The 22,412-nt window shown below is 35.4% G+C and overlaps 1 protein-coding gene across 2 annotated transcripts in view; it reads left to right on the top strand.

Moving 5' to 3' along the window:
- LOC111061999 (bifunctional lysine-specific demethylase and histidyl-hydroxylase NO66) overlaps positions 1–21,360 on the top strand; it is a 35,758-nt gene extending 14,398 nt beyond the window's left edge. For both annotated transcript variants that reach the window (XM_039437328.1, XM_039437329.1), the window contains exons 4-10: positions 146–395; positions 4,655–4,865; positions 5,988–6,091; positions 9,207–9,349; positions 13,141–13,261; positions 17,157–17,343; positions 19,788–21,360. In XM_039437328.1, the coding sequence (XP_039293262.1) occupies positions 146–395; positions 4,655–4,865; positions 5,988–6,091; positions 9,207–9,349; positions 13,141–13,261; positions 17,157–17,343; positions 19,788–19,901 (1,130 nt within the window). In that variant the 3' untranslated portion in view covers positions 19,902–21,360. The remainder of the gene's footprint in view (positions 1–145; positions 396–4,654; positions 4,866–5,987; positions 6,092–9,206; positions 9,350–13,140; positions 13,262–17,156; positions 17,344–19,787) is intronic.
- Positions 21,361–22,412: the final 1,052 nt, after the last annotated feature.

Below are 22,412 nucleotides of genomic sequence, written 5' to 3'. Positions count from 1 at the left end.
ATTCCCCTTGTCTGTGTCTTATGATATATGATCGGGGGTGTAAAACATAACCCTCATGGATGTGTCAGCCAATTTACCTTGTATATTATACTGTAGATGTATTGTAATAAACAGTTTTTTGAAAACTTATAAATTTGATTTGAAGGTCGCGCCCTGCCGCATATCGTGTGGGACTTGTATCGCAACGGTTGCAGTGTGCGGTTTCTGAACCCGCAAGCGTTCATCCCCGACATTCACAGGATCAATTCGGAACTGCAGGAGAAGCTGGGGTTTGTTGGGTGCAACCTGTATCTGACACCGGCCGGGTCACAGGGGTTTGCGCCCCATTACGATGACATCGAGGCGTTTGTGCTGCAGATTGAGGGATCCAAACACTGGAAGGTCTATGCTCCTCTGTAAGTCATCACATGTAGTCAATTTCATTCATGAAATGTTCTTTAAGAACAATATAGCCTGGTTTTCATTATTAGAGTTAGGCTCAACTCAGGTCGAGAAGAGACTCGACTCTAGTCGAGAGCATGTGTTTTCAAATGGTTACTAGTGACTAGTGTGAGAAATTTGGATTTTTGACCTAAGGGTCCCTTTTACTAGTTTTCCATAAGGAACGGACTCACCGGTTTTAGTTTAAGTATCGTCCCCAGACAGCAATCCTCAGTCGGTAGAGCATTAGGTGGTAGTCTTCCGTTCGCCAGCCTTCTTTCACACGCGTATTCACTAAACCACTAAATCACTTCGATTCTCCGCACACCTTTACGTTTGCAAGTCCCGAGGAGTCTAGCAGAAGAGTAGACTCGTTCCTGTCCATTTTTCGATTCTGTCGTGTGCGTGTGTTGTTGGGAAATGTTACGTGTGCGAAATGTTAACTCATTTCAGGAGTGTGGAATTGTCGCTAAACCCAGAAATGGACTTCAACGAACCATCAGAACTCCAGAAAATATCGGAAGCGTAAAGCAGTCAGTTGTGCGTTCTCCCCGGCGTTCGGCTCGCAAACACGCAGCTGCTATGGCAATTTCTGACTCAACTGTTCGACGAATTTTCTATTAAGACCTTCAACTCCATCCCTATAAATAGGCTGTTGTTCAAGAATTGACTGAACGCGATTTTGTTGCCCGTCAAAATGCATGTGATATGCTCATTGTCAACCTGCCTGAAGACGCGGTCATTTGACAAGACTCATTCCCTCATGCGTTTCCTCAATGCGATATTTTTATGGGGTTATTTGAAATCCCTGGTTTATATCGATCGACCACAGACCATAGCACACCTCAAGAACAACATTCGCGACGCCGTTGCCAACATACCGATTGATATACTGCAACGAAATTTCAAAAATCGACTTCATCAGTGTATGCGTAATGGGGGTCGCCATTGGTCTAATGTTATTTTCAAGACGGCATGGGGAAAAATGGGGATATTGTATTCTCATATTAAAAGAAGATTGAAATAATATCTAAAGTACTTTTGTTTTTATTGACCTTTCAAATGAGTAAGTTTCTCTGGCGCACCTTGTACTTTTAAGTAGATGGCTACTTTTGAATATAAATAAAAATATAAATCTGAGTAGGTACCGTTTATCTGAGTATCACTTGAAAATGGCATTAGTAGCCGAAACATGTCGTGACGAAATAATTTTAAAGGATACTGTAATATCTCGGGTAGCTAAGATATCAAAGAATTGTTTTTACCAAAGTGTAGACGTGGTTAAATAAGGCTAAAGTTCACTCTATGAAAATTTGTTATATTTAAACATTTGCTCTACCAAATTTTTACATCAATTTTGGCTCTACTCTGGCTGCCTAGCCTAATACAAAAAAAAAACATTGAAGAGATTTGGACTGGTACAATAAACAAAAAAAAAAAAAACTATCGTTATGCAAAGAAAGTTCGATCGCCCCGTGTCATTAGAGTAGAATTAATTTTGGGACTCACCCATAATGAAGACGTCGAAGAAATCCATTAGGTGATGATTAGGGTGATCCACACTCCCGAAAAGAATTTGTGTCCGAGCGCGCTCCGTTCGCTTCAACCGTTAAAAGAAGAGTGCCCGAAAGAATGCAATTTTTGTCTCAGGTCCGACTCTTCCTAGGCCTACACGTGGAAAACTAGACTACGGCAGGGGGGGAAGAAGAGCCGGAATTTGTTGATGGGACGAGTGGATGGAAACTATCTTTCCCAGGCTGGGATGCAAGCTAGGCAGTTCCCAACCCTGAGAAAGATCCTCACCTCGTCCATCGGTTGAAAAAAATGCAAGCTTTCCGTAGCTTATGCTAGGCAGCCAGCAAATAAAATATTACGTTCTAATTTCACAAATTTCAATAATACTATTTCAATTGCTTCCATTACAATACTGTGATTTATATTTTTATTTATATGTCAGTAAAGCTATTCAATGAACCTGATGTGGACGCTCGAACGATGAACCTTCCACAATCCAAGACTAACTTAAGGCTGAGCAAAGGCTAAAAATAAACTTTTTACTCGTGATATTTTTCGAAGTTTTTTGATTTGTAATCATCAAGCTATCAAAATGAAAAAGTTTTCTCAGGAAAACATTTTTTTCTGATCATTACTTTTTGAGATATGAGCGCCTAAAATTAAAATTTTTGGGACAGAACATTTCAAATACGGTAAGATATAAATCCATGAGATTCAGATGATAGAATCTTCATGGTATTGTTGATCTAGTAAAACGAAAATTTTCTGAAAATATCAATTTTTAAGATAGTTATTCAATTTACTAAAAATAACTTTTAGTTTTTATTTTGGTAAATTGAACAACTTTTCCAATTTTCAGAAAATTTTTGTTTGACTAGATCAACAATACCATGAAGAATCCATCCTCTAAATCTCATGGATTTATATCTTACCAAATTTAAAATGTTCTGTCCCAGAAATTCAAACTTCAGTCGCTCATATCTCAAAAAGTAATGATCAGAAAAAAATGTTTTCCTGAGAAAACGTTTTTATTTTAATAGCTTGATGATATAAAAATCGAAAAACTTGGAAAAATATCACGAGTAAAAAGTTTATTTTTAGCCTTTGCACAGCCATAAGTGATTTGCTACTGGAAAGGTGCCTGTATTCTGTGAGACAGTTTTTTTGTCAGAGTCCAAAGCTCACTGTAATATATTGTTAATGGTGTTATGCGTCTTCGGCTCAACTCACACTACCTCGACTCAAATCATACGACTCCAGTCGAGGATACTCCAGTCTCTCGACCTTACGACTTTCTTGATCATTGTCACTACTTCAGTTCCATGCTACTCCATTTCTGACCTCACATTATTAAAAATATGAGATCCAATTCGTCACTTCTGCGCTTGTAACAACTTTTTAAATAATTATTATGGATATATTGTCTTATATAATTCTTATTATTGTCTTATCTAAAATGATAAAACATAACTTCACTTTCATTTAAAATGCATGGTACTATGAAACTCAAGTCGAGGCTCGACCAACATGTCGAGTCGATGCTCGACTCAGTCTCACAGTCGTGAGGTCGCGGAGACTAGAGTCGACTGGTGTGAGTGTCACCATTTGAAAACACATGCTGCGTCGAGAGTAGTTGAGTGCATGTGTTTCCAAATGGTGACACTCAAATCAGTCGACTCTAGTCAAGAGCATGTGTTTTCAAATAGTGACACTCAGACCAGTCGACTCTAGTCTTCGCGACTGTCACCATTTGAAAACACATGCTGCGACTAGAGTAGTTGAGAGCATGTGTTTTCAAATGGTGACAGTCGCGAAGACTAGAGTCGACTGGTGTGAGTGTCACCATTTGAAAACACATGCTGCGTCGAGAGTAGTTGAGAGCATGTGTTTTCAAATGGTGACAGTCGCGAAGACTAGAGTCGACTGGTCTGAGTGTCACCATTTGGAAACACATGCTGCGACTAGAGTAGTTGAGAGCATGTGTTTTCAAATGGTGACAGTCGCGAAGACTAGAGTCGACTGATCTGAGTGTCACTATTTGAAAACACATGCTGCGTCGAGAGTAGTTGAGAGCATGTGTTTTCAAATGGTGACAGTCGCGAAGACTAGAGTCGACTGGTCTGAGTGTCACCATTTGGAAACACATGCTGCGACTAGAGTAGTGAGAGCATGTGTTTTCAAATGGTGACAGTCGCGAAGACTAGAGTCGACTGATCTGAGTGTCACTATTTGAAAACACATGCTGCGTCGAGAGTAGTTGAGAGCATGTGTTTCCAAATGGTGACACTCAAATCAGTCGACTCTAGTCGAGAGCATGTGTTTTCAAATGGTGACAGTCGCGAAGACTAGAGTCGACTGGTCTGAGTGTCACTATTTGAAAACACATGCTGCATCGAGAGAATCTCGACTCTAGTCGAGAGCATGTGTTTTCAAATTGTGACACTCAGACCAGTCGACTCTAGTCTCCTCGACTAGAGTCGATTCTCTTCTCGACCTGAGTCGCGTAAGTGTGAGTTGAGCCTTAGTGTCTGCTTTATATATTGTATTATTTCACTTTTACTAATTGTATTCTCGGTCTTTATATAAGCTATTGTTGAAAATGACGTTGTTTGTAACATTTTTATGTTTCTTGACAATAAAAGATTGATTGATTGATATTGTGTTTGAATCAATACAAATCTTGCAAATACAGCTCTCAAATTTCTGTTATTTTGTGCAGATCTGAAGCGGAGACATTGCCAAGGTATTCAAGTAAAAATCTATCGGAATCGGATCTTGGGCCACCGATAATCGATTGTGTTCTGAATCCGGGAGACTTGCTGTTCTTTCCTCGAGGCTTCGTTCACCAGGCCAAAACCACGGAGGAGCATTCACTACACATTACGTTGTCCGCCTACCAGTGTACGGCCTACATTGATATGTTTGAGAAGGTAATTGTCCCATCTTGCTTTTTATGTTACGACATGCACTTGAATTAATTGAAAATCAATTGAATAGTTACAAAAAACAACTGTGAAAAATAAACTTCAACAGTTAAAACAAAGAATGAATTAAATAATTTAATCAATGATATGAAGCAATGAATTGAGGTGCTCAAATCACTCAAATCAAATTACAGTAAATTCTATTTTATCAAAGAACTAGCCGTCAGGCTCGCTTCGCTTGCCATATCCGTCTAGCCAGGGGGCTCCGCTCCCTGGACCCCCGACTGGATCGTCCAAAAATGAGATCAGCGGGCTCGCTTCGCTCGCCTGCATTTTTCATTTGAGCATGCTTCATTCCATCAGAAAGTCAAAGTACTGAGAAAACGCAGAAAAGCTGAGAAAAATTTTGGAAAAACGCTGATTTTGGACGTATCTTTGATGAAATATTAAAGTCACCTCATCACAAAATTTTAGACCCTAGCTAAATTTGAACATTTTCTGTTAATTTGCTCTCGATAAAGCTGAGAAAGCGCAAAAAACGCTGGAAAAACGCAGATTTTGGGCGTATCTTTGGCGTTATTTCAAATTCCTTCTAACACAACATTATTACACCCTAGCTTAGCTTCTGTACTAAATTTGAACAATTTATGTTTATTTGTTCTTGATAAATCTGAGAAAAAAACGCTGGAAAAACGCTAATTTTGAGCGTATCTTTGACGTTATTGCAAATTCCTTCTAACACAACATTATTACACCCTAGCTGAGTTTCTGTACCAAATTTGAACATTTTCTGTTCATTTGTTCTCGATAAAGCTGATAAAACGCTGGAAAAACGCAGATTTTGGGCGTATCTTTAGAAATGTTTCCAAATCCGTTCTTAGTGCGCCTCTAAAGGGCCAACTGAACATACCTACCAAATTTGAACGTTTTTGGTCGGTAGATTTAGTTCTGCGAGTGAGTGAGTGCCATTTCGCTTTTATATATATATATTTATATATATATTTTATAATATTTATATATATCAAAGTATGAACGTACTTTAGCTTTCATTTCTGGAAAATATTACTAGAAGATTTTCCTTGACTACATTGGGATGAGTCAATATTTAAAAAAATCATAATTTTTCAGGTTATTCCAAATGTTCTGAAAGAAGCAGCTTCCAAATCGGTGAAACTGAGGGAAGGGCTTCCTTTAAATTATGCGCAGACGTTTGGAATCACAAGGAATTCAAAGTAAGTAAGTTCCTGTTAATACAGACAGAGTGATTATAAAAGGACTTGAAATTTCATGGCAATGCATGGCCACCTCGCTCACCGGATTTAACACCGATGGATTTCTTCCTGTGGGGTTTCATTAAGGATAAGGTTCATGTTTCGCCTCTACCAGACAATCTTAATGACCTCCGAAATCGGATCACATTCGGATTGCTATCAAGTTACGCCTGATATGCTGGTACGAGTGTGGCAAGAAATCGATTATCGGTGGGATGTATGTCGCATTACCAACGGCTGTCACATCGAACCAAAATAACACCCACACCTTAAACTTGAAGTGCTTCAGAGGCGAGGCGTCCGGTCATCTCTGGATTCGCCGATGACTGGACAGAAATTTATATGCAATGTGTATATTATTAAATTGCAAATATTAAATATAAATACAAAAAAAAGGTGAAGAAACAAAAAAGATAATAGTTTTTTGCGAGCGCGCCAAGTTTGAATAAAGTAGACTACTGCATCATCAGTTCCATCCGTTCAATGTGATTCTCAAAAACATGCGATTCCACTACTGCTATTCAGCATTGGTTACCACCACTCTTCTGCATCATCACTCTCGCTCTCCCCGTAGACGATGGTGGAGTAAACGGTCAAAGACATAGCTATTTTCTGCAATTCCACTGTTCCGCGCCAGTGTTGCAAACCGTACGATAGTTATTATTTTGTTTGCAATTTGTTATTGATAATTATTATTATTTCTTCTATGTTTGGTTTTGAAGCATCTAAATTTAAAAATCTACTTTGTGAAAATAATCAAGAACTGAAAATTTAGTGAAGTGAGCAACTACAATACTTGACCTATTTCGGACTGTGTGTAACCTTATCTAAATTTGGGAGAGGAATAGCACAAGGTAACCCTTATTTTCTCTCTCCCTATCATTTCGATGATGTACTTATTGTATGAATCAATAAAGAATAATGAATATCTGTTGCTTATGAAGTGTATTTTTATGTGGGTAGGCTACTATTGTTTGTCTGTAAGAATTTGAAGTGTGAAATGCTATGTTGCTCATAGTGAGTGGACTTTTGCATACCTTTGTTTATTTATTCATTTATTCCATTGACAATCACAAATCATTATTACAATATAATATGATTGGGAGAAGACAAAATGCATATCCCAAATTTTGTTGATTGTTATGCTGCAATACTACTATATTTTAATATAGAACTATTAGTGAGACTCTATAGGGACGCATAGTTGCCAGTTTTTCCCTTTCTACCGCCTTCTACAGTACATAGCTGTGATTTGAGTCATCCCGGTATATCCAAGTAAAGTCAAGTATTGTAATTATTGATTAAAGTTATTCTCATTCTCATGAGTATTAAGAACATGAGAAAATAATCAAGAACTGAAAATTTAGTGAAGTGAGCAACTACAATACTTGACCTATTTCGGACTGTGTGTAACCTTATCTAAATTTGGGAGAGGAATAGCACAAGGTTACCTTATTTTTTCTCTCCCTGTCATTTTTGATGATGTACTTGTATGAATCAATAAAGAATAAAGAATTTCATTTCAATTTTTTAAATTAATTTGAGGGCCAGTTTCCGAGCTTGAGACTTAGCCAAGTTATAGACTTTTCAACTCTGGGATTTTGAATAGTAAGCTTATCTTATACTAGATGTCATCTTACTCGATAAATAATCGTCCAAAATAAAACATAATCTTCAAAGTAGGGGGGGGGGTGCAGCTTTCATTCAAACTTTCAACTGAATTGCTCCTGGAGATGACTCAGCCAAAAAGTCACGCCTCGTCCCTGAAGTGCTTTGTAACAAAATGACACCTTTCTCAATTCTGTAAGTAATTTTAACTAGTAGCTCTGTGATCAGTAGACCTCGCGCTTAGTAAGTTACATCGACCTGTTGTTTTCTCAAGAATTAATAAATAATTGATCAATTTAAAATGTCTAGAAAAAATCCTAAATAAACATAGAGCTTTCTGTCCTATCGTACCGTGACGTGTCGTCCCGGAATGTGAGTGTGAGCGCTTTTATCAGGTCTGGCTGCCGTCGATACGCCAATCCAATCAACCCATCAGAGAACATTCTGTGATGTCGTTTTGGCGAAAAATCTGCTTGTTAAAATTGAAATAAACTACCATAATGCTGATTTCCTACAAACTTCATTTCTCACTTTTCATGATCTCTTTTCAATAATATTTGTTGAAATTTTAATCATCTGATTAAAAAAGAAAAATGTAAAAAATGTTTTCAATAACTCCAAACTAGAATCATGGCATCAGCTTATGGAAAGACAAAGTTAGTAGACAACTGTCCACTAACGTTGATGGAAAGATACATTTTCAAGATGTTCGATGTTTTTTAACGGGTAGTATTATTGACCGAGCGAAGTGAGGTCTAAGATTCAAGTCGACGGTTTGGCATTTCTCTTAATGTTCAAATGTTTAAATGTTTGAATGTTTGTTTAAATGTTTGAATGTTTATGTGTTGCGCATTTACGACGAAACGCGGTAATAGATTTTCATGAAATTTGACAGGTATGTTCCTTTTTTAATTGCGCGTCGACGTATATAAAAGTTTTTTTTTTTTTGAAATTTTGCATTTCAAGAATAATATGAAAGGAAAAAGGAGCCTCCTTCATACGCCAATATTAGAGTAAAAATCAGACTATAGAATTATTCATCATAAATCAGCTGACAAGTGACATGTAAAATCAGCTTACACAGATGTGTGGAGAAGCCAGTCTATTGCTGTATTTCCATGGCGTCTATAGTTTCAATCAGGTACTTGTGGATGAGAATACTGCGTGAGGTCTACTGTCCACAGAACTACTAGTTATATTTCTACATTGTTATAAAACGATCTGGCAAAGTTGCGGAGCTGGATAGAGATAACTGCTTTGTTGATTGATTAGCTGTCTTTATTTAAAACCTAGGAGGGCGAAGTTAGGGCGCAGCCGGCCCTCTCTTGTACTTAAACCTCAAATATTGATATAATATGTTGATTGATAGACAAGGATAGCAACACCAATTTTAATCATACTGCAATTTATAACGTGTACCTCACTACAGTAACTTTTCAGTGCTAATGAGTTGACAATCTGATTTCAGATACTCGGATGCGCGGTCAATATACAAACAGAAATTGAAAGACATGTTGCATGATTTGGTGGAGAATATGGACTATGATGCGGCAGTCGATGAGTTTGCAGCTGTCAAACTGCACGACGATTTGCCGTTGTACCTGACTGATGGTGAGATTACGTATCATTTTATTTGATACACGTATCAGTATATTTGATACACGTATCATTACATTTGACACTCGTATCATATTTGTTACAAGTATCATTATATTTGATAAACGTATCATTTTCCTTGTTACGCGTATCATTACATTTGACACTCGTATCATATTTGTTGCATCTATCATTATATTTGTTAAATTTATTTATTCATAGATTTCTGTAAAAAAATATTCATAGGAAATTTGACAGAAATATTATAAATTTGAGAAAACATAACCTACTTTCTTGACTAGTATATGAATCAAAATTCGAGGGAGGAACAGTTTTGGTCCTCCCTCGATTATTCTAATGAATAATTGTGTATTATTGAATCGATAATCGAAATATTATAATTGTCCGAACGTAGTGAGGTCTATGTTTCAACTCGATATTCTTTCATCTGTATGTAAGTATGTAAGGCATTTACGGTAAAACGCTTTGATAGAATTCTATGAGATTTGGCAGGAATATTCCTTTTTTAACTGCGCGTCGATGTATACACAAGGTTTTTTTTGAAATTTGCATGTTAAGGACAGTAGCGGCTCGTGATCTTTTAGCTTGGGGGTTCAACCTCATGATCTATTGGGGAGAAAGGTCAAGAGGATATAGAGTGTTGAGCATAATCAAGCGTAAAGGTAACCAATAATAATTTTAAGGAATTACCCCTCAAAGATTAAGCATATTTTCTACAAATATAGATTTTTTGTCCTGTTCATATTTTTCTTGTTTGATTTTTACTTTGGGAGTTGGTCTATCATCATGTTTTATTTGACACCTATCCTCAATATTAATAATGTTTGTATTTAACAAAAAATACTGATCCTTATCCATATTTCTTCATCAAAATGCTGTTACGCTAACATAATAATATTCACACTCTCACTAAAATAAAATGGACACACTAGAAATACTCACGAATACACGAAACACGCTAGAAATTACTATATTCTTCTACACGCAAAAACAATTTATATAATGAAAAATGCAGTGAAATCTATCACAACTGTATACAGTATATACCCGAAACCATATCATATAACCTCAAAACTGTCACGCTTAGGCTACTCCTTGTTTAGCGCTTTTTTACTGTTTACTGCCACCAAATTTAAATTTATTTGTTAGTCTATAAGCAAGTTCAAGATGGTACTGTATCCGTATCACGAATACTCACGATTCATTCCGAGGTTTACCGAATGCTTCACTTGCCTCGGCTACTCTCGGATGAACTCGTGCAAACTTGGTTCAGATAGGATTGTGAACCAGATTCGTGCTAGCGAACCGATTCCCCTCCTCCGTTCTACTACCTTACTCAGCCCTGTTTTTGGGTTCACATCGCGGAATGAACACTGCCTTCCACCACCACCTGTCTCTTCATGCCATTCGGTGCTGTTTCAAGCAAGCCACTCAGGGCTCTCAGGCACCGGCCGCAAAACAACGTTAAGTTTACGTAGATGAAAAACGTTGTGATGTAATTTCATGAGTATAAAATAAAAATATAATTATTTGAGTTGCAAATTCATTATTGTATAGGAAGTTGATTCAATTCTGGGGGTTCAATGAACCATTGAACACATAGGACGAGCCGCCACTGGTAAGGATTATATGGAAGGAAATGAATTTCCTCCTTACTCCGATATTGCTATAATTATTATCATCTACTCTGAAGATAGGATTAATCAGACTATAGAATTATTCATAATCAATCAGCTGACAAGTAGATTATTCATTGCATGCATTACACAGATGTCTGGAGAAGCCGGTGAGCAGGTGACACCAGATACTTGTGGATTAGAAAACTGCGTGAGGTCTACTGTTCACAGAACTACTTGTTTCATTTATTTATTTGTAGAATTCTGTACAAAAAAGTCATAGGAAATTGGACAGAAATATTATTAAATTGAGAAATTAACCTACTTTCTGGACTAGTATATGGATCAAAACAGTATATGGGAGAAACAGTTTTGGGCTGTGACTGTTGGTCCTCCCCAGCTATTTTAATGAATTGTGTATCATAATTAATCAATAAAGGCATTATTATAATACATACAATTGAGGAAAAAACAACAGGCATTCGTCCTAAACTTATTTAAACCCCAATTTAAAATAGACAGTCTTGAGTTTATTTAGAGTTGATGATTTGATTCACAAACAATTTCAAGATCCAAAAAAAAATTTAAAGATTTTTATACTGCATGACGGTTTAAGGCGGATTCCAACGTTTCAGTACCAGCATAGAGAAAATATAGCATAAAATGATATCCCATGGTGTAGGGTGTTTATGTTCTGAATTTCAATTGTTAATCAAGCTGTTAGTCTTAGTAGTTGTTTTTTGTAAAGCTATGTGAGGCTGAGCTATGTGTGTAGTCATTCATACTGTGCCGTTCTTACACTCTCACCCGGCCAATACAGTATCAAATCAAATCAAATCAAATCAATTTATTGCCACAGACAAACACTTTACAATTTGTATCGGTCACGTCAATATTACAAACTATATTAGAGATCATACAACAATAGCAATTACCTAAAAATCTAGATAGACTCCATGTTAACATTGAAATATTTATCCACACTATAAAAACAATTTTTTATAAAAAATTCTCAATTCTTAGTTTAAATTTCCCTGAGCATTAAACCTCGAATATTTGGTGGTAAATAGTTGTAAAATTTTATTGAAAAGGCCTTAAAACTCGCATGGCTGGATTTGTAAGAGCAGTACTCATTCCTCAGATTCGATTTATTCCTTGTGTTATAACACAATAATAGAGACACAAGTAATATTAGACAGTAGTCGACGGTAATCGGCTTGAGTTGACAAAAATTTGCTTGACATTTGAAACATGAACGACCTATATCATGCTATCTTTTCTCTATGATAATACTTTCTTATACAAGGGCCACATTGTTAATTTGAGGGATGCTTGGATGGCCAATAACAAGGATGTACGTGGAATTTGCTAATATCGTGGGACCATTTGCTAATATCTCGCAACGGTTGATCGCTGCTTGTTTACAGCTAATTCTACACTTATTAAGAAATGGAGTGGCTAGTAAGAGATATATTTTAAAAAATTGTTTAAAACTGCAAAAACTCTCGGACAAAATCTATCCGCGGGCCGGATGTGGCCCCCGGGCCGTAGGTTGGAGAGCCCAACCTACTAGCGGATAGAGTGCTTGCGTAGCAACCTAGAGATCCCGGGTTCAAACCCACTCAGAGCCAAAAGTTTTTGAACAGGTCACTCCTCTGTTATCGGATGGACACGGGTATGTCGGTCCCGGCTGAAGTATGACAGTCATAAGGCCCATTGACGGTTCAAATGATATATTCAGACGAGGTGGAACTTCCGTCAGGAACTCCCCACCAATAAAAGCCATACGAATATTTATATCACTATCACTATCTACAGTGCAATAAAAATGGACATTCATATTGCCGGTTGCACAAAATCTGGTTACATTTTAAACGTGATAGTGATTCCATGAGAAACAATCAGAGAAGCCGTCTCTTCAGAAACGCCTTCTCTGATTGGTTCTCGTGAAATTAATCACGGTTAAAATTTAACCGGCTGTAGTGCAACCGGGCCATAATGATACTTATGTTCGGGATTCCGCTTTTATACATTGCAGTTCGGAATGGATTGATAAACCATAATCTTTATTCTATTACATTCAATATTCCATCATTCTACAGTTATTATTGTATTGAGCTAATTCTATTTATTTAGATTCTTGTTGTAGTTGAAATCTTTGTTTTCCAGGTGTAAAAAAATGTACAGTATTTGGAAATAGGAACACGATAGATCCTGATGGTAAAGTTAGTAAAGTTGTTCAGCTGCAACTTGATTCAAAAGTTTCCCTACTTCAACTGAATATTTGTAGGTAAGTTAAGTAGATAAACTTCATTTCACTGAATATTTATAGGTAAGTTAAGTAGATTTACTTAATATTTTTGCATTTCGATAGATTTTAGTTGAGATTTATTATTACTCCGTGACAATCAGCCAATCAGCTGTGAATTTTTTTGTCTATGTGGCTTTAATATAATAAAGATTCTAAGAATATCAACTATTAGGGAATAGTGAATTTAATGAGTGATGAGTGATACATTATACAACTAATATCATTTACTCAACATCTTCGGCTCGGTTGTTGCACAAACGCCCGTTAAATTTTAACCGTGATTAAATGCCACGAGATCCAATCAGAGAAACGTTTAAAAAATCCTTCTCTGATGACAACTTTCTTTATTTTATCATTATGGCTAGCTAGTGTTTCATTATAGATATCACTACATCTCACCAACAACAGTATCTAAAATTATAAATATAAACAGTATCTGAAGTTGAAACATATCTATTTAGGTGGATAATTTAGGCGATTCCAAATTGTACCTAAAGCCGGGTCCAGACGCTCAAGTTTGCCATCAGTCTTTTGCTCAAGCAAAAGACGGATCGTTTGGTTCAAGAGAAAAAATTGCGTCCACACGCATCCGTCTTATGTCGTTATTGCTTTTCCTATTTACCGCAGCAACACTGCGTTGATATTTCACAATTTTCATCAATTCTTTTCGATAGATTATACGCATAGTATTATACAGGGTTATCATAAAAGAATGGTGCGGTTTCGAACATTGTTTAAAGAAAAACCAAATTACTTACAGTTAATGTTTTTTATTCACCTAATTTGTCGTCTGAAACAGTTTTTTACACGATTAATAACTTTCAATAAGTGCGCCCTTAGTCGCTCGACAAATGTCCAAACGATAATAAATTTCTCTCTTAACATTCGATAACATTTCTTCGATTATGGTGTTATTTGTTCTTTAATCCTGTTTTAAAGTGGTTCAGTTCGCGATTTCTTGTGAATAAACAATGTTTTTGATGTAAATTTACAAGAAAAAATCTACCTGAACCACTTAAAAACAGGATTAATGAAGCAATGACAACCATAACCAATGAAATGTTAGCGAATGTTTGGAGAGAAATTGATTATCGTTTGGATATTTTGTCGAACGACTAAAGGCGCACCATTATAAATATTTTAATTTATCAATCATGTAAAAAACTGCCTGAGACGACAAATTAGATGAATAAACAACATCAACTGTAAGTAATTTGGTTTTTCTTTAAACCATGTTCGAAACCGCACCATTCTTTTATGATAACTCTGTATATAATACATAGTATTATAGTATAGTATTATAGTTATAGCATATTTTTCTTGCTACAAAGTCCTTAGTGGGGTTTATCTCCTTGAATCTATTCACTAGTATGTCATAGGCGTTTCTCTTTTTATCTCTATCACTATACTCTTTCGATTTTATTTTCCAAAAACATGGATGTGCTTTGTAGAGTTCAATAGATTCAATAATGAATTCGCGTGGGTATGTGCGTAAATGTGACATAATAAGAATAACTATATAAACCAACTAATTGATAAATAAAATGAAATAACTAATAATAAGACTTTTCATTTCATTTCATTTCATTTTTTCATCCCACTGACCACCTATGAAAGGGGTATAAGGATTTGTCAATTATAATCTAAGTCGTCAATCTTTGCATTCTTTAATGCAAAAAGAATTCCTCACTGGAATAAGGACAAACCTGCAACAACTCCTCCCTCACCTTAATTCTGAACTTTTCACCTGTAAGAGCTTTTATGCGTGTTGGCAATGAATTATAAAGCCGAATTCCTGCACTCTTTACCCCCCTCTCATACATACCAGTTCGATGAATGTCGTCTCTGAGGTTTTGTCTATATCTGGTATTGTATGAGTGGAACAACTCTCCTGTATTTAACCTATCTTTATTCCTATCAATAAAACAAAGAGCCTCTAAAATATATACACCTGGTAGTGGGAGAATATTTAACTTTTTGAAATAATCTCTACAACTTGCTCTAATAGATTCACCCACCATCATTCTAACTGCCCACTTTTGAATCCTAAATATATGTATTGCATGAGTTGAATTGCCCCAAAATATAACACCGTATGAAAGAAGAGAATGGAACACAGCCAAATAAACACTTCTAAGCGTTCCTGCATCCAGCAATTTCTTCACGGTTCTAAGAACAAATATACTGCTGAGTTTAGTTTGCTTTTTAGCTGGTCTAAATGAGGTCGCCAGGAGAGTTCAGAGTCCTGCACTACTCCAAGTACCTTTGCCTCGTTTGCTGAACCTATGTTTCCATCTCTCGTATCCAATACTGCTTCCCGAGCCGTCCTGAATGGAATCTGCATAGTCTTATTGTAATTTAGTACCAACATATTTGAGGCCAGCCATTCTTCTAGTTTCTGAAGAGCTCTTCTACTTTCAGATTCCATATCATGCTGACTGTTACTTTTCAATAAAATACTTACATCATCAGCGTAAAAAACACAGTGTGCTGGCTCAAGATGTGGTGGCAAGTCGTTAATATATAGAAGGAAAAGCAAAGGACCAAGGACTGATCCCTGAGGGACCCCACTCCTTGCCTGTAACCATTCCGACTGATACACAAAAGAGTGAGACTGTATTTCCACCCGCTGATGTCTCTCATCAAAGTATGATACGAACCACTTGAGAACCTTGCCTTCAAAACCATATAATTTCATCTTTTTCAATAAAATTTCAATGTTTACAAGATCGATACTGATATATAAATTATAAATACTGAAAATACTGTATATTAATACTGATTCACCACAGACAATTGTTTATGATAATAGCCCGGACACTTGACAGCTCAGTATACACTCACTCATTGAGAAGTTAATGAATATGAATACTGCAATCTGCAATAGAAACCAAGTGAAGTAGGCTACTGTATATCCTGCGCATGTCATATAATTAAACATTGGCAACAAGCCAAGGGTAATTGGCAACAAGGGTATTGTACTTATACAATACAAGGGTATTGAGTGAAATGATTTTCATAATTTCATGGTTGGTATGCCTGTCATCGCCTTGACAATGATGTTTGACTTCTGTCAATGACCGATGGAAATTGGGCTTGATATGGTTCATTGAGTCTGAATTGTATACGGTTGACATATATCCGGTAGATGAGTAATAATTATATCGTATTTTTTCGCTGATTCAACTGGATAATGCTATATTTAACAACATAATGACAAAAATATTACTGTTAATCGCTAAATGGCGTTGTTTACATGTCATATCTCGAGACACAGTGATTGTAAATGGATTGAAATTTGTAGATAGTATTCTTATCAACAAAATAGTACATCTTATTATAAATCATGATAGTAAATCATAATATCAACATCAAATTCTGAGAGTATAATGAGACTCAAAAAAGGGTTATGGCATTATATACAATCGATAAAAAAAAACTTGCTTATTTTCAAGTACTCGCGAGGCATTTTATTAATTTGAGGGCGCTGAATCCGAATCTGAAATCACAATTTCTCTATCTCTATTTTTACGCGATTTAGGTTTTTGTGGATAGGCAAAAGACGGACGGTTTGATGGAAAAAGATTCCCGGCCGATACATTTTAAGTTTGACGACTTAAGCTTGAAGACCCATTCGTTTTACCGTCCAGACGCAACGACTTACATGCTCCGACTTTTGCTTGAGCAAAAAGACTGAAGCTAAATTTGAGCGTCTGGACCGGGCTTAAGACTAACTTATTGGACTATTGTTACCTTGCATGTTTAAGCATTGATGATGCTTATTGCTTTTTTGTAAAGTTTTACGGCAAATAAAATTATTGATTCATTTCATGCTTTAAATATTGTTAATATTCATTTATCATATTTTTCGCAGGTTAGTGAAAGAGGACGAGCGTTATCTGCTGTACCATTCCATGAGCAACTCCCTGGAATACCATGAAAGAGACAGGGAATTCTTGGAGGTTCCGGAGGATAATATTGAGGCTGTGAGACGTCTTTTCCACTCCTACCCGAATTATTTGAAAGTTGCCGATCTGCCCATAGATGATGATGAGGCCAAGGTGCGTAGCAACTGTTTCCATTAATTTTGCTCTTCTTTTTCAAGTTCTTGAAGTATAATCATAGAGAAACAATCGCGTAAGTAGATATCCCATGGTATAGGGCGTTTATGTCGCAACTTTTACTGTTATCTCAAGCCGATTACTGTCGATTATTTTCGGTTTTTACTGTTTTGACCGGGTATCAAATCAAATCAAATAATCGTTTATTGCCATAAAACATACAATATGTTGAGAAAATGGTCATTATTAATTGAAAAAAGAAAATACGAGTTGAAGAACTCAACTATCACAGATAAAACTTATACTACACACATATCCAAATCCACATACTAGTAGTTCTGCGAACAGTAGAACTCGCTCATGAATAGCCTACAACTTTCAAACTAATGAGAAGGGCCATTAAGAAAGTACAGTATATTGTGAAGATTTATCCATGTCATCTATTATTTTCTCCTTTGAAAGTGCTAAAGACATTGTTTCCAGGGACACCGGACTTATAAATGTCTCTCAAGGAGGTTCCTTCATATCGTCCACATATTTACAATATTACAAATTTTCTAACAATTAATTATAAGAATTCGGTCAATTGACAGAAAAATGGAATATGCAGTAGGCAATTTAGACTATGAATCGTCTCACAGACGATAGTGAGACGGAAATGATTCTAAATGTTTTTCATGAAAAGTGGATTCAATGTTATGGCGGCTTGTTATGCCTATGCAGAATGTTTATACTCACAAGTCGGTTTCCGATCTCATACTAAAACGAAAACAAGAGCTAACTAAGCTGTGATGTCTCCGGCCGGTTCGGTAGGTCTAGAAACTATTCATCTTTGGAACAGGGAAATATCGTGTTGAAAAGGGAAGAAGAAATGGGTGCAATCAAGTGAGAAGTTTTCTTCAATTAATAAAAACAGTATGATTTGGAGCGGCTCAGACGTTTCAAGGTTCACCGCTGACAAATCTTGTCCTCTATCGATAGCATTCCAACGATACCATTCATTCAATACAGCATATTTTAGAGCGGCACAATTCATATTCAATTTATATCAAAACCAGAGGTCTTATCAAAAATCGTTACACATACGTTTCTGCGCCTTGTTTCAAAGAGCTTGTATACCAAATTTCATCCGAATCGGACAATAACTGCGACTGTAACTGCGGTACAAACAAACAAACAGACAAAAGCCGATCGAGTCGAAACTAAGACCTCAGCTTCGCTTCGGTCAATTATATCTAAAACAACAATGGATCCATGAGCAATCACTATAGCACAGCTGCACCACAACACAATCATAATAACAATGGTATCACACAACGGAAAGGTAAAAGTGTATGAACGGCACAATATGAGAGACTACCAGCGTCATGAAGCTTCACAGGAAAGAACTACGTGGACTATCGGCTTGAGATAACAGTAAAAGTTGCGACATAAACGCCCTATACCATGTGATATCTATTGCTACGCTATTGTTTCTCTATGGTATAATCAAGCAAAGGTGCGTAGAAACTGTTTTCCATAGATTCCCTTGAAGCATGCATGATAGCTTTTCACTCTGTAAATTCTGTAACTGAACTGAATTCTCTTGAAACATGCCTGATATCTTAGGACTTTTAAATCTTGAAATGAACTGTATAATGGATTTCGTGAAATAAACTAGATTCTCTTGAAGCATGCATGATAGCTTTTGACTCTGTAAATTCTTGAACTGAAATGAATTCTCTTGAAACATGCCTGATATCTAGGACTTTTAAATCGTGAAATAAACTGTATAATGGATTTCGTGAAATAAACTAGATTCCCTTGAAGCATGCATGATAGCTTTTCACTCTGTAAATTCGTGAAATGAACTGAATTCTCTTAAAACATACCTGATATCTTAGGACTTTTAAATCTTGAAATGAACTGTATAATGGATTTCGTGAAATAAACTAGATTCTCTTGAAGCATGCATGATAGCTTTTGACTCTGTAAATTCTGTAACTGAACTGAATTCTCTTGAAACATGCCTGATATCTTAGGACTTTTAAATCTTGAAATGAACTGTATAATGGTTTTCGTGAAATGAACTAGATTCTCTTGAAGCATGCATGATAGCTTTTGACTCTGTAAATTCTTGAACTGTACTGAATTCTCTTGAAACATGCCTGATATCTTGGGACCTTTAAATCTTGAAATGAACTGTATAATGGATTTCGTGAAATAAACTAGATTCTCTTGAAGCATGCATGATAGCTTTTGACTCTGTAAATTTGTGAAATGAACTGAATTCTCTTGAAACATGCCTGATATCCTAGGACTTTTAAATCCTGAAATGAACTGAATTCTCTTGAAAGCATGCATGATTACTTTGGACTCTGTAAAATCGTGGAATGAACTGTATAATTGACTCTGTGAAATGAACTGTATTTGACAAATTTAGTGACGGTATTCACTTATTTCAGTGGTCGTTCGCCAATACACTTTGGGAGAATGGTCTGCTAAAAACCGATAAACCTCTGCTTAAGATCAGCCCTGAGGAGATGGTTGGCGATGACGATGATGATGATGAGGACTAAACACAGTACTAGGACTAAGACAGAAAAGTGTTAAAAACAGTACGTTGATCGTTAGCTATGAAAATATTTGTTCCTCTGGTTTTCACTGAAAAAAGTTGAAAAATGTACGTTGATCGTTAGCTCTAAAAATTCGTTTCTGTTTGTTTTTAAATGAACAAAAGGTCAGGAACTGAGTATTGCCAGTTGATACATATTTACAGATGGAAATTACTGAGATATTATATTTATTCAAATGCTAATGAATTAATAATTATTATTAAACGAAAATCCAAATTAAATGCTGTAAATCGCCCCGAAGACTTCTGCTTCTGCAAATATTGACAACAGGGTAAACAGCAAGATGGAAATTCGATGGAAATTTTCGGGCTGGCAAATAATTTTTGAATAGTAGGCTCATCGAATTTCCATCTATCTGTTTACTCTGTTGTCAATATTTGCAGTAGCAGAAGTCTTCGGGGAGATTTACAGCATTTAATTTGGATTTTTGTTTAATAATCATTAGAATGCATTAATTTATTTATTGGATGTAATAAAATGTGGAATCTGAAAGATTATAATAATTGAAATGTCTATTATTATTGAGAGTCACAAGTGACTCTCCTTGTTTTGAAAGTTTTCAATTCTTTTTTCATTTGTTTTATAATTTATTTTCTTGAAGTTAACTCTTGTTGAGGAATATTTTCCCTAAGCAACAATTTTATTTTTATAATTGGGTTTGAAAACACATTATTGTTTGTAGAACTATTTAAATTACTTTGTTTTTATTTTAAATTACTTGCGAATCTTCCATCAAATCATTGAAGTTTGTTTTGAAAAGACGGTTTAGTAAGGTGTTTATTTTTGTAATACTGCTTGATGTAAGAAACGTTGCTATTGTGGTTTGATTGTAGTTTAATCTCAATCAATTGAGTGCGATATTTCAATTGATTGATGCACTGTAAATCAATCAATCAATATACTTTTGATTGATACTCTGTATATCAATCAATTATATACTTATCAACTGATAAGGTATCAAAGATGGAAGATTATTAGAAATCGCAGTTAATCAACAGTTGGAATAATTAATGTATATAAAATCAATATTTGAAATAATTATTAGACAGTGATGATGTAAGGAATATCAAAAGTGATATAAAGTGTACAATATTTTTACAGTATTGATCAACTACAGTCATAGCCACCTCTAAACAAGGCCGCGGCCTACGATATTGCAAGCTGATCTTTTTCACCAATCATGTATTATATTGTAGGCCTACACTGCGACGTTGCAATATCGTAGGCCGCGGTCTTGTATTAGAGGTGGCTATGTGCTACAGTATACCAATACATTAATATTCATAATTCATTGAAAATATTAATTCAAGGCTAGAATCACTGTAAATCATTCAATATACTTTTGATTGATACACTGTATATCAATCAGTTAATATACTTATCAACTGATTCAAAATTTCTTTAAAATATTATTATTATTTATTTATTTGAAAATATACATGTTGATTGAAGGCTTCAATCGATAATCAGAACTTATTGAAAATATTGATTGTAGGCTTCAATTAAAGCTCATTGAATATTTGTAGTGAAAAATTTTCCTCATTATTAACAGTAAATTACTGTAGTAATTTGGACAAGACATCCAAGCTACTTATTGTTGATTGTTTTAAATTACATCAAAGTGTAATTTTCAAATATAACTGGAATACAGATATATTCAGACTATATTCGAATTCAAATACAACTTTGTAACTATAACTTGAAATGTACTCTTATTTGGTTAAAATATAACTGGAATACAGGTATATTCTGACTACATTTGAATTCAAATACAATTTTGTAACTATAACTTGAAATGTACTTTATCAGGTTCAAATATAACTGGAATACAGGTATATTCAGAATATTTGAATTCAAATACAACTTTGTAATTACTATAACTTGAAATTTACTTTTATTTGGTTCAAATATAACTGAAATACAGATATATTCAGACTATATTTGAATTCAATAAAAGTTTGAAACTATAAACATTATTTTTTTCTTTACAGCTGTTTGTGAGTGATGTTGTGGTACTTTTCCATAGTGAAACACACAAATTTAAATTGTCAACAACTTTTTATTATAATAAAATATTAATATAATTTATACAGAATCTGGTTTCGTGGCTTTAAGATGTGGCTGGTTAGGTTAGGTTAGGTTAGGTTAGGTTAGGTTAGGTTAGGTTAGGTTAGGTTAGGTTAGGTTAGGTTAGGTTAGGTTAGGTTAGGTTAGGTTAGGTTAGGTTAGGTTAGGTTAGGTTAGGTTAGAAGCAGAAGTCTTCGGGGCGATTTACAGCATTTAATTTGGATTTTCGTTTAATAATAATTATTAATTCATTAGCATTTGAATAAATATAATATCTCAGTAATTTCCATCTGTAAATATGTATCAACTGGCAATACTCAGTTCCTGACTTTTGTTCATTTAAAAACAAACAGAAACGAATTTTTAGAGCTAACGATCAACGTACAT

Source organism: Nilaparvata lugens, chromosome 11 (genome assembly GCF_014356525.2).
Source record: "Nilaparvata lugens isolate BPH chromosome 11, ASM1435652v1, whole genome shotgun sequence".
Classification (NCBI taxonomy): domain Eukaryota; kingdom Metazoa; phylum Arthropoda; class Insecta; order Hemiptera; family Delphacidae; genus Nilaparvata; species Nilaparvata lugens.
This window is presented reverse-complemented; position numbering and strand designations above follow the sequence as displayed.